This window comes from Guillardia theta (assembly GCF_000315625.1).
Source record: "Guillardia theta CCMP2712 unplaced genomic scaffold GUITHscaffold_1, whole genome shotgun sequence".
Classification (NCBI taxonomy): Eukaryota; class Cryptophyceae; order Pyrenomonadales; family Geminigeraceae; genus Guillardia; species Guillardia theta.
The window spans coordinates 820,645-832,753 of record NW_005434673.1 but is presented as its reverse complement, the minus strand read 5'-3'; the positions used below and the strand labels follow the sequence as shown (position 1 = coordinate 832,753).

At 56.2% G+C, this 12,109-nt stretch overlaps 3 protein-coding genes across 3 annotated transcripts; 2 read left to right on the top strand and 1 right to left on the bottom strand.

Annotated features, from left to right (window-relative positions):
* Positions 1-2,281: 2,281 nt before the first annotated feature.
* GUITHDRAFT_149782 (hypothetical protein) lies at positions 2,282-5,786 on the top strand. The gene is made up of 14 exons (XM_005842303.1): positions 2,282-2,315; positions 2,690-3,167; positions 3,309-3,455; positions 3,509-3,547; positions 3,665-3,832; positions 3,917-3,955; positions 4,086-4,157; positions 4,209-4,275; positions 4,419-4,505; positions 4,552-4,604; positions 4,693-4,825; positions 5,071-5,163; positions 5,236-5,420; positions 5,485-5,786. Exons 1-14 carry the CDS (start codon positions 2,299-2,301, stop codon positions 5,524-5,526), a joined length of 1,620 nt encoding a protein of 539 aa, XP_005842360.1. The 5' UTR covers positions 2,282-2,298; the 3' UTR covers positions 5,527-5,786.
* A 765-nt stretch (positions 5,787-6,551) lies between these two features.
* Positions 6,552-7,787, bottom strand: GUITHDRAFT_131594 (hypothetical protein; the record flags this gene model as incomplete). The annotated part of the gene is made up of 7 exons (XM_005842302.1): positions 6,552-6,716; positions 6,766-6,840; positions 6,885-7,002; positions 7,061-7,257; positions 7,303-7,398; positions 7,449-7,529; positions 7,608-7,787. 7 exons carry the CDS (start codon positions 7,785-7,787, stop codon positions 6,552-6,554), a joined length of 912 nt encoding a protein of 303 aa, XP_005842359.1.
* A 575-nt stretch (positions 7,788-8,362) lies between these two features.
* GUITHDRAFT_131593 (hypothetical protein) lies at positions 8,363-12,092 on the top strand (the record flags this gene model as incomplete). Its single annotated transcript, XM_005842301.1, has 2 exons — positions 8,363-11,320; positions 11,394-12,092. 2 exons carry the CDS (start codon positions 8,363-8,365, stop codon positions 12,090-12,092), a joined length of 3,657 nt encoding a protein of 1,218 aa, XP_005842358.1.
* Between the last annotated feature and the right edge of the window lie 17 nt (positions 12,093-12,109).

The window sequence follows — 12,109 nt, the reverse complement described above, 5'->3', positions numbered from 1 at the left end:
CTAACAACCATGATAATCAGACCCATCCGGATCTGAGAAGGGCAATAAGTGGCCTTATGCTTCAGGATCACGATCTTTCGTCCACAACAGGTTGCAACTCATGGCAGAAATTGCACGAATCGCATCCTGTCTTTGCCTCCAGAGTATCAGACAAGAACAACCTGTTTACAACATATCGAGGAACTGCTGTAGGAAAGTGCGACTGGAAAAGCAACTCCTTGAGTGTATCAGATATGAGATTGATTTTCCCCACGGAGAAGGAGTGTGCGGATTACCACATTGCGTCGCTGAAAGCACACCCTGAACTTTTCATGAAAGGCAAGGAGGATGCCATGATTCCTTCTATGGTCGAGATGCGAATCGAAGGCTCGGATGAGCACTTTATGATCGGCACCCATTGCAAGATTTATTGTGGCCCCACAAACGAAGCAAGGGAAAGGATGATCGAATCACTAACACGCGGTAAATCTGAACAAGAGCAGAAATTTTTGGTGGAGCGTGCATCCCAGGTCGTTAAACTAGTGTACCTCTTCTGTGTGGTAAGTTTTCTTGTAGCATCTGAGCCTTTCCCCTTACTTTAGTTCAGGGTCGAATTTTGTGTAAATTGAGTGTTTCGACGGACACTGGACTCTATCCCCTTGGACATGCAAGATCTTTGGCGATTGCTTGTAAAGCTCTCAGTGAAAAGTGGCAAAGTGTCACATCAGCATCTCAGTCTCATCTGTATGCCAAGAACGAACTAAGGTATGAAACCAATCTTTAGGCACTCGGATTGATCGCTCTTGCAGGAAAGCATTTCTGGAACGTGCCAGGCAACATCAAAGCGAATTGGAGAATCCTTCTGGAGGATCCGATCACGCTCGGAATCAGAGTGAAGCAGCATATTTTCCCGTCGGACTTTTTGTGGCTGCCGTGGGGGAGGGAGTCTTAGATCCCGGCACTCCCAATCGTGTCTTGGAGCGTTTACAGCACGCTTCGTCGAAGGTCCCAAAGGAGCAGGTAAATTTCAGCTACTCGATCGATTTTTGGATTCTTAGCTCTGAACGCTTCTCCCACAGGTCATCCGAATCTCCCTTCAAAAAGTGAGCAACGTTGATACCAAAAAACACAAAGAAGCTGTCGAAGAAGAGGAAATCAAGCTTCGAGTCTTTGTTTCCAATAGCGAAGACGCCAAGGTATGATGTCTTGCCTTTCTGCTGTTGAGGGTCTCATTGAAGCTCTCAGGCTGTACAAGGCTACATTGCCGGCCATGGGAATCAATGTCCAGCTCCCCTGGTCATCCTTTGTCCGCATCTGGCAGTTGCAATGGAGTATGACTCCTCCTGTGTTGACATCACAAATCAAGGCACTGCGGACAGACTTCGGTGAGATATGTCACAATAATCCTTCTGATACTGACTTGTTTACAGTAAACAGGCAAAGACAAGAGCCGTGAAGTTGATGAGGGAACTGCTTATCGAGAACGGTGAAAAGTTGAGTCAGGCCATTCTTCGAGGTCATATGGGTCCAACAGCAACGATTGGGGTGCTGGCTGAATCTATCAAGAAGAGGTGCCAAACAATCAATGACAAGACTGGAGAGCAAGGAATCGTATTCACTTCTGGCAGCAAGGGCAGTACCGCAGCATGCGCTGGTACTGTTTCTTCCGTGGATGGAGACGTAGAGGTGACAGGTGATGGCTTGGATTGCCTCCTGCAGCTAGCAGATCAGGCCCTCAAAGATGCTGCAGCTTCTTCCGCCTCTTCCACGCCCTCTGCAGTCACCATTACGGCTGATGGAAAGAAAGCTGAGAAAGTTCAGTGGGACAGTAAGGAGTTCATCGGTGAGTTTGCAGGACTCCTTCGGTCAGGGAAGAGAAGAGCGCCGCCTTTGACGTCGGAAGATGGTGCGAGCGCAGCAGAAAGGCAGAAGGTCACGCCATCATGAAGTTGCTGTGATGTCCAAGTGGCTGCAAGAGCCTGCGGCCCATCGTGTGATGTAATCTATTTGAGTCTGTGTATTCTAGCTCCTTCAAGGCTTGCTCAGTCCTAAGTTGTTTTTGTCACAGTTTGCATGATAATCCCTGTCACAGTATTTGAATAAGTAAATGGTGAACGTGAATGCCGACTTGCAAGTTGCCGTGGCCCGGCCGCTGCTGTGGGGCCGGCCCCCGCGGCCCGGCCCGGCGGGCGCCGGGGGTGCGGCATCAAATTGAAGTTTCAAACTTTGGTTCAAAACTTTGAAACTTGAAGGGTTCAAAGTTTGAGAGGTGGGGCCGGGGTTGTTGCAGTGCCAGCCATGGCGGGGCGCATGCGCGTGATGCTGCCGACGATGAGGTAACGGAAGAGAGCTCCTCTGACCTCGCGCCTCCTCCTCCTCCTCCTCCCTTGTTGCCTCCCTCCAGTCTCCACCTTCCTCTTGTCCTGCTTCTCTTCTCTTCCACCCTCATGCTCTCTCAACTCGTCGCATCCCGTGTTGCATGTGTTGTATCCCTCTATGGATCTGTACCATCCCCAGCTGTGAAAGTACCAGGCTCTGTCCTCTGCACTCTCCTGGCTGCTAGTTCAAACCATCATCTGCTTCCTATCATGTTTGAGTCGCTCTCCACTGCAATACTCGTGCAGCAGAAACCTTAGTCCTCTGAACGCTGAAGCACGAATCGACCTCATTCATTGCTGCATGTATTTTCCTGTCTGATAGGTTCATGCAGGTCACTCGTCGTAGGGATTAGATGCAACCGTCGGTGGTTCAGTCAAGGGTCACTGCCTGCTCAACCGAAATCCCGAGTAGCGCAGTTCAAAGAGGAGCTTGCCGCCCTGACGGCGAAGGCATACAAGGGAGGAGGCCAGGAGCGCATAGACAAGCAGCATGAGAAGGGGAAATTGACAGCCAGAGAGCGTCTTGAGATCCTGCTGGACGAGGGTTCATTCATCGAGTACGACCAGCTGCTCGAGCACCGTTGCGCGGAATTCGGCATGGAGAAGCAGAAGTACCCTGGAGATTCAGTGGTGACTGGGCAAGGAGCGATCAACGGAAGGCTTGTGTTCGTCTTCAGCCAAGACTTCACCGTGTTGGGAGGAAGCTTGTCCGAGGCCCACTCGTTGAAGATTCAGAAGATCATGGACAAGGCCATGCGAGTGGGTGCACCTGTGATCGGACTGAACGATTCAGGAGGAGCGCGCATCCAGGTAGGAACGAGGAGAGGGAGGAGGAGCAGGAGCAGGAGGATGAGGACGGGGATGAGGATGAGGATGAGACAGAGAGGAAGAGACAGTAGTAATGGAGGAGGAGGAGATGATGACAGGGGTATTCATGCCATCCCATTGCAGGAAGGAGTTGACTCCCTCGGAGGATATGCGGAAATTTTCCAGAGGAATGTGCTGGCGTCAGGCGTCGTTCCCCAGCTCTCAGTGATCATGGGACCATGTGCTGGAGGGGCTGTATACTCTCCTGCGTTGACGGACTTCATCATCATGGTCATTTGCAGGATTCCGAACTGTTCGCAAACGTCTCATGCGTATTTTATCAGGTTGAGAACACTTCGCATCTGTTCATTACTGGTCCTCAGGTCGATGACGATTACTGGCTCAATCCGCTTCTCTCCTCTGTTTCTCTTCCCTCCCTTCCATTCGCTCGTCCCCTCTATCTTGCCTCCGTCACCTGCTACGTCTTAACGTGTGTGTAGGTTGTCAAGACAGTGACTCATGAAGATGTGACAACAGCGGAGCTCGGAGGAGCAGCGGTGCACACTAAGATCTCAGGAGTTGCGCACCTCTCAGCAGAGAACGAGATCGACGCGCTGCAAGCGACCAGGAGACTCTTCAACTTTCTTCCGTTGAACAACAAGGAGCAGGTGATGGAGTAAATTGCCTTGCTGCCTTCCCCTCCTCGTCTCGATACAATATCTCCATGCACTATTTTTAACCTTGCTCGCTAGGCGCCGAGAAGGTACACCCAGGATCGACGAGACAGGCAGGCAAGATGAAAAGGATCAGGAGGAGAGAGCGCGGGAAGGAGAAACAGATGAGTGAGGAAAGAAGAAGAGAAGGAGACAGAGGATGAAGCGTAAGAGGAAAGGATCTCACTTGACCATGTCCCCTGCGCAGGAATTGTCGCTCGGTCGGATTGTCCCCGATGATCCCAACACTCCTTACGACATGCATGAGATCATAAAGAAGGTTATGACTCCTCGCTGTTTGACGTTCACGTTGTGACACTATTCTCGTCAGATTGTTGATGACAACGATTTCTACGAGATCATGCCGGCTTACGCGCAAAACATCATCTGCGGTTTCGGTGAGGATGACGAGGATGTGGGATGGGTGGGAGAGGGAAGGGTCTGAAACGAAGAGATGGGAAAGGGGAAGAGCAAGAGGAAAAGGAAGAGATGATAGAGGAGAAGGTGTATGAGGTGATGACGACCATGACGTTGATGCAAGCTCGCCTTGAGGGAAGAACCGTCGGAGTTGTCGGCAACCAGCCGCTGCATCTTGCAGGCTGCCTGGACATCGACGCCTCAGTCAAAGGTGAATTGAAGTTTTGCTCATCCTTGCTCTCATCCTCTTCATGCAGGCGCTCGCTTCGTGCGGTTCTGCGACTGCTTCAATATCCCCATCCTGACCATGGTAGCACGAGTTTCTCCTCCTCCTCCCCATCACCATCGTCAACACCATCACCATTCCCCCCAACTCCTCCTGAGCTGATGACTTGCAGGTCGATGTGCCTGGATTTCTTCCTGGGCTCTCTCAAGAGCAGGGAGGCATCATCAGGAATGGCGCGAAGCTGCTCTATGCCTACGCGGAGGCGACAGTGCCGAAGCTCACGGTTATCACACGCAAGGCCTATGGTGAGGCAAGACGTTGGATGGAGAGCAGAGGAGAGATGGGAGGGGAAGGAAGGAGTGGAAAGAAGTAGCAGAAGGCGGTGGGAAGATTTGCTGCGCAAGGTTAGCTGTTGCAGGAGAAGGGCAAAGATAGGACGGCAAGAGAAGCGAGCAGTATAGGGAAGCCCTCAAGAAATCAGATTTCCTAGTGGAGCAAGAGATAAAGCAGTTGGCCGCAGAGAAGAGGAGGGCAAGTGACTGGTTCTCAGGTGGAGCGTATGATGTGATGGCATCGAAGCATCTGCGTGGAGACATCAACCTCGCCTGGCCCAACTCAGAGATTGCGGTGATGGGAGCAGCAGGTGAGCGGGGAGGACAAGAGCGAAGGAGGAGGAGGAGGAGGAGGAGGAGGAGGAGAACTGAAGGGGGAGCAGGTGCTGTGAACATCATTTTTCGAGGGTTGGATGGCTCGAGGACGAAGGCGGAGGTGGAGAAGTACGAGAGGCTTTTTGCGAACCCCTTGACCGCAGCGAGGAGAGGATACATCGATGCTGTCATCGAGCCTCACACCACCCGTACAAGATTGTGCATGGAGCTTGACGCGCTGCTCCACAAGCAGGTGGGGGCGTGCTGAGCATGCTAGTGATGTTGTTGTCTTCAGCCCTTTCACTCTTGTCTCACAGCTGTCAAACCCATGGAAGAAGCATGGAAACATCCCTCTCTAGTTGCGACAGCAGGAGGCAAGGAAGCAGTTCAGACGTCAAGAGGCTGCATGCTCGGCTGGCGGCGAGTGACGGATACGATGTGCCGACCTGAACCCCCACAGGAGCAGTCGTCCTGGCAGGGCTTGCGGAGCTCCAGCTCGACCTTGGAGCCTTCGGGCCCGCGAACCTGATCGGGGACGGTCTTGACATCCGTTGCTGGCTGCCCGTCGACGGAGAGCAGAATATCACCCTCCTGTTGTACAAGGAAATCATTCAATCCCTTTTCCGCCTCTCCCTTCCTACTCCCTCTCGTCACCTGGCAGGAGTTCTTCACGTCCCCTCCCTTGTTGTTCATCCACCAGCACGAGCCATGCAGGATGATCTCGGAGATGTAGACCTCTCCGTGGTCCTGCTGGGCGACACGAAGACCCACCCCGCAGATGGTCGGCATAGCAGCGGCGAGCTTCACCGGGCGCTTCAGGCAGTTGGCGTGCTCCTCCTGCAACTTGCGAAACTCCTTCTCCAACGTTGCTTTCTCAGCTGTGAGCAACATGATCTTGTTGTTGAGGTTGTTGATCTGGTCCGGGCATTGCGCATGGTCGTCAGAGACCCTCCGCAGCTCCATCTCGAGCCGCTTGTTCTCCCTCCTGAGCGATTCGATGAGGTCGTCGCAGGGGCTGTGCTTTCTCATCCACTGGGTTCCATGTGAGTCATGCTAGAACGGGAGAGGAAGGAGGTACCAAGTCTCGATCCTCCTCCGTGTTCTTCAGCTGAGTCTTGAGATTCTCGATCGTCACAGCACAAGGCTGATGAACGTGCACAGCCTGAGGACAAGCGCATGTCAATCTTGGCATGTCAAACTTGCTGCCTCAAAGTGTACTGCCCCCTCTCGTCCACCTACAGGCCCATGCCCTTTATACTGCATCCTCGTTCCCATCCTCATCCCCTCATCCAACACCGAGACGAGAGAAAACTGCAGGACCAGCTTCACCTGGTCCAAGTCACTCTCAAGACGGATCAACTGCGACTTCAAGTCGTGGATCTTGCTATCGCAAGGCAGATGATCTTTGATTGCCTTCGGAGTCGATCATTACCCCAACAGACCACGATGACATCTCAAACACAACCTTGTCGAGCTGCTCCTCCAGGGCTTGAACCCTTCGTTGCAGAGTCTGGATATTGAGCTCGCAAGGCTTGTGTTTGTAGATGGCCTACGTGGCGTCATACGAATAAGAGAACTGCTGCCGTTTCCGCCTCCACCTCGTCTCTTTCGGCCTCGACGACGATGATTCTTTGCTTCAGCTCGGAGATCATCTGATAGAAATCTGTTTCCTCCTGCTCGACCGGGTGAGAATCTACCACAAGAGGTCTGCACAGACCCGATAGAAATACTCTTTCTCATCCCTCGCTTTCGCAAACAGGTCCTCCAGCGCAGCGACGAGTTCTTTCAAGAGCATCTCGATGTTGAGCTGCATCTGTCTCACATTCGTCACCACCCTGCATGCATGAAGCGGTCATCGGCATGTCATGATGTCATGGAGTGCTGCCGCCTTACGTGCTGTTGTAATCTTCCTGCGCAAGTAGCATCTTGCTCCAAAGGTCCACAGTGGCATCCACGAGCTCCGCTGTCCTCGTGTCGCTGACCTTAACGGCGATGTCCTTGATGTGAGTGAAGTACTCAAACATCTGCCTCCTGTCTGCGATCCTGGAAGTTGCCATCCTGATGATACTGATATCCTCCAGCGTGCCGTTCTGACGGAAATGAGTTAAAGGACGTGGATGCCGCTATCGCTTCACCTTCTTGCGAATGAGAAGGTTCACAGGACTGTCGGGGACGTCTGTTCCGACCAAGAGATCCACCACGTTGTCAACATCTGCCACAATGCCGTCGACCTGAGGGAGGACATCAGCCGGCTGCCAGGCTTCGAAGGCGACTCTTCAACCTTGAGGATCTCATCGCCGATGGCAAGTTTCCTGCAGTTCATGCCTGGACCGCCAATCATGATGTTGTCGATGACTGTTCCCTGAAAGAACTTTCAGACCATGCCAGGACGATCTACTGCGGGTGAGGAAGCGAGAAAGACGGTGAGAGCAATCCATACCTTGAGCATAAGCCCAACAGTGGCCTTCGTGGCGGCTGAGTTTCGAACGAGAAGAGGGTACTCGTAGCTGAAGGGGTCGGCGGAAGTGACTTTAATAGCAGCAGAGGCATTGGAGTTCGCCGTCTCCAGCAGCCGCAGCAGGGGAGCGAAGTGCGACGCTGCCGCTGGCTGCATCGCCATTGTCAAAACTGCCCGACAGAGATTGTACGGATGGAGAGGGGGTGGGGTTCTTGGAGCTCTTCTCATGATTGGACGGTAGGGTCCCTATCTGACAGGGTATTTTATATTGTAATGAGGGGTAGGGGGTTACCAAGATTGGAAATGGGGGGTGGGGTGATAAATGATCGGAGGGTGAGAGGGTGATGAGGGTAGAACCGAGGAAAACTTTGCTCGATTTGTACCCACCCAATCCAGACTATGACCCCTTGTCAAGAGTTAAATTCTCTTGTTAGTTGGGGGTACTGAGACCACCCCACCAATATATTGCGAGGTCCGTCTCTCCACGAATGTACCTTTTGGGATCACCCCTACCCCCATCTTGAATATCAACTTCAAGGGTACGCCTTATCATCCCTTTGGGACCCAGCTTTTTACTGGAAAAGGGAGGGGTACTAAGGGCTCACAGTACAAGGCCCGGCCTCTCGGAGTCGGGTTCTCAGTGACTCAACTTCTAAGGTTATTGAGCCTCTCGTAGCTCACAATAGTGACAAGTCGCTTGGGTCATTCTTTGACAACCAAGGAGAGCGAGGGGGAGGATGGGAAGTTCGTTGGCGCCCTTCCTCCTCCTATCTTGCTTCCTCCTTTCCCTTCCCCAGACAACTTCGACCTCCTTGACAGAAACTTGCGCCCTCCAAGATCACTGCAGTGATGGGGATAATCCAACTGCAAGGGCGGGATCCGATAAGGATGAATCCCTTGGAAAAGGGCAATCTGCCATGGAAAGGGACAAGATAGAAGAAATTCATGTCTCAGACTCATTTAACAACATATGGAACTACAGCTTTCTCATTGAAAAACATGATGAAGGCAACGAAACCAAAGAAGAGTCTTCCAGTTCCATGTCCAAGGAATCTGACGAAAAGCAACTACCGCAAGGGACATGCAGGAACAAACAGCAGACACCAACGTCAACCGAATCAATGCTCGTGAAAATAGAAATACAACCCATTACCATTCTGTCTGTAGGCACAACCTTGACCGTGTACGGGCTCGTCGGGTCGCAGACGGCGGACACGGAGAGGATGGAGGTCGAGTCGGAGCCCGCGGGGCTGGTCAGGGAGGGGAGGGGGCGGTGGCTACAGGCGCCCGGCACCCTCGCCATCGAGCTGGCGATAGAGGTCAAGGCCGGGGAGGCCGCGGCCATCCGCTTCAGGCTCCGGAACCCCCTCCAGCCCCAGGACGCGCCGCCGGCAGGGATACGCGGGGAGCTAGGAGGAGGCGGGGGAGAGCTACGGGAGCAGAGGCTGGGAGGGCCCGACGGGGGAAGGGGCTGGCGGGGAGCGCTGCAGGTGAGGAGGAGGCCTGGGTTTACGACGAGGAGGATCGGGCAGTCATGTCCGCTGACGTCATCCCACAACACGCTGTGGGTGACGCTAGAGAGCAACGCGGAGCTGGCGGGAGGGACGGAGCTGACCATCTCGGGGCTCGCGGGGGCTCAGGTAGAGGACGGGGCCATCACGGTAGAGTGCAGCGAGCCGGTGCTCGGCAGCAGGCGCGAGGAGGCAGAGACGAGCAGCTGGATGAGGTGGCTGTCAGGCGGGACGGAGGCCAAGGGAAGAGGAGGGTACGAGGCTGGACGGGGAAGGTGGAGGAACGGGTCGCTGAGCTTGACGGTGCTGCCGGACAGAGCGCTGGCAGAGGGGCGGGCGTACGTGCTGGCGATCAACGTCACCAACCCGCCCAGCCCGCAAGCAGCGCCGACGATCGGCATCGAGGCGAGGGGGGAGGTGAGCATCGGGTGGACGGCGATGGAGGCCGGGGGAGCCGGGGAGAGCCGGCTAGGGGTAGCGGGCGGGGGCAGGGCGCTGGAGGTACGACAGGGAGGGCTGGTAGCGGTACGAGCAGGTCAGACCAACCCTTTCGTGGGAGGGCGGAACACGGTGTGGGTGTCGGCGACGAGCAACTGCAGCCTCAGGCCGGGGTCGTCGGTAGCCGTACGGGGGCTGGGGGGGAGGCCGGGAGGGAGAGGCCGAGAGCCCGGGGCGAGGGCGTGGAAGAGGCGGCCTGGGGAGGAGGGCGGGCGGGAGGAGGTCGGGTGGGCTTGGGGCGCGGAGAGGGAGGGCGAGGTCAACCTGACGCTAGCGACGGAGGTCGAGGCGGGGGAGGAGCTGGTGATAGAGCTGGACATGACCAACGCCGAGGAGCAGGACGGGGCGACGGTCGAGGTCGAGGGGGTCGTGTACACGGGGCAGGGGTGGAGCGGTCTAGCGGGGGCGAGGGCGGAGAGCGAGGAGGGCAGCGTGCTGGGAGTAGAGAGAGGAGGAGCTCCGCTGGTCATCCGGCAGGCGAGGCTCCAGCGAGCTACGGCCAGGCAGAGCGACCCGACGGCCGGAGAGGAGAACGAGATCCGCATCATGCTACAGGCCAAGTACACGGTGGTGGCAGGCTCGACCTTGACCGTGTACGGGCTCGTCGGGTCGCAGACGGCGGACACGGAGAGGATGGAGGTCGAGTCGGAGCCCGCGGGGCTGGTCAGGGAGGGGAGGGGGCGGTGGCTACAGGCGCCCGGCACCCTCGCCATCGAGCTGGCGACAGAGGTCAAGGCCGGGGAGGCCGCGGCCATCCGCTTCAGGCTCCGGAACCCCCTCCAGCCCCAGGACGCGCCGCCGGCAGGGATACGCGGGGAGCTAGGAGGAGGCGGGGGAGAGCTACGGGAGCAGAGGCTGGGAGGGCCCGACGGGGGAAGGGGCTGGCGGGGAGCGCTGCAGGTGAGGAGGAGGCCTGGGTTTACGACGAGGAGGATCGGGCAGTCATGTCCTCTGGCGGGGGCGCTCAACAACATCAGCGTGACGCTGGTGGCGAGCACGGAGCTCGAGGGCGACATGGGAGCAGCGATCACGGTGTCAGGGCTGGTCGGGGCGCAGGCAGATAGGCGGTTGCGGGTGTGGACGGTAGACGGTAAGGGCGGAGACTGGGTCCCGAGTAGGAGGAGCTGCAGGCAGGGGGAGGCCGGATGGGGGGAGTGGGAGGAGACGGGGAGGCTACGGATGGCGGTGTGCGCAGGCGAGAGGATAGCGGGGGGAGAAGAGTACGTGGTGCGCTTCACGGTCAGGAACCCCCCGACCGCACAGGAGGCCGTGCGGGCGGAGGTCCGGGCAGGGCTGGAGGACGGGGAGGGGGAGGTCCTGTACGAGGGGGAGGCGATGGAGGCAGGGAGCGGGCCAGCGATGGGGGTAGCCGGGGGAGCGAGGCCGATGATGGTCAGGGAGCCGGCGCTGACGAGGGCGACGATCGAGCAGAGCACGCGGGTGGCGTCGGCAGAGAACGAGCTGACGGTGAGGCTGGAGGGGAACTTCGCGCTGCCGGCAGGCGCCGAGGTCATCATCGCGGGGCTGAGGGGGTCAGGGACGGGGGACAGGGAGGGGATGGCGGTAAGGAGCGAGCCCGGGGGGACGCTGGGAGAGACGGGGCGGTGGGACCAGGAGAGCGGGACGCTTCGAGTACGAGCGAGGGCATCGAGCGAGGGGCCGCTGCGGCTGGCGGTGACCTTCCAGGTACTGCCTTGTCAATCCTCGCGAGTCTGTGAGAAACATCCTTGTCGCTTCCATCTCGCTGTTTGGAGACAAGATTGTACAAGAGCAGCTCGCTGTGACCCCCATAGATTCCTCTCCGATCAACAAGGACGCGTCAGATTATGTGTTTTCAGTGATTCAACCACGCTTGAACGTCACTGCCATGTACCTCTGTCGCAAGGGCTCGAACCGGATGAGCCTTGTGTTTGAACTGAGGTCCAACATCGACCTTACATCAGGGACCAGCATCCGGTTGGGAGGACTGGAGGGGATAGCCTCGAGCAAGGCCCTCAGACTCTCTCCCTTCCCTCAAGGAGCCAACGGAGAGCTTCTATTTGCTTGTCTGTGGTCCCTCTCTCCTGACGGCAAACTAGTCGGCAGGCAGTCGAAGGCACAGACTAAGTGCGCTCAGCTCATCAACGAGAGTTTGATCTTGGACATCGGGGAAGGATCTCTCGTACAAGCAAGTACAACTTACAAGTTCTCTGTCACGTTCTCTTCACCTTCTTGTCCGCCTTCCAAGACTTTAAACATTCAAGTTACAGGAAAGCTGAAAATCCCTCGGTTCAGAACACGTTTGAGAGAGCTCAGCGGCCAGGCAGAGGAGGATGGACCTGCAAATCCCATCCTCCTGCACATTCTTCATGTTCTCGTTATTGTCGCTGGCTTCGCCATAGCGTGCTGGCTCCAGTACAACGAAAAGTTGTTCCTTGAAACGATCAAACAGCTCAAGCTCAAGCTCAAGTCACGATGACCTGACTGTTTGTCTCT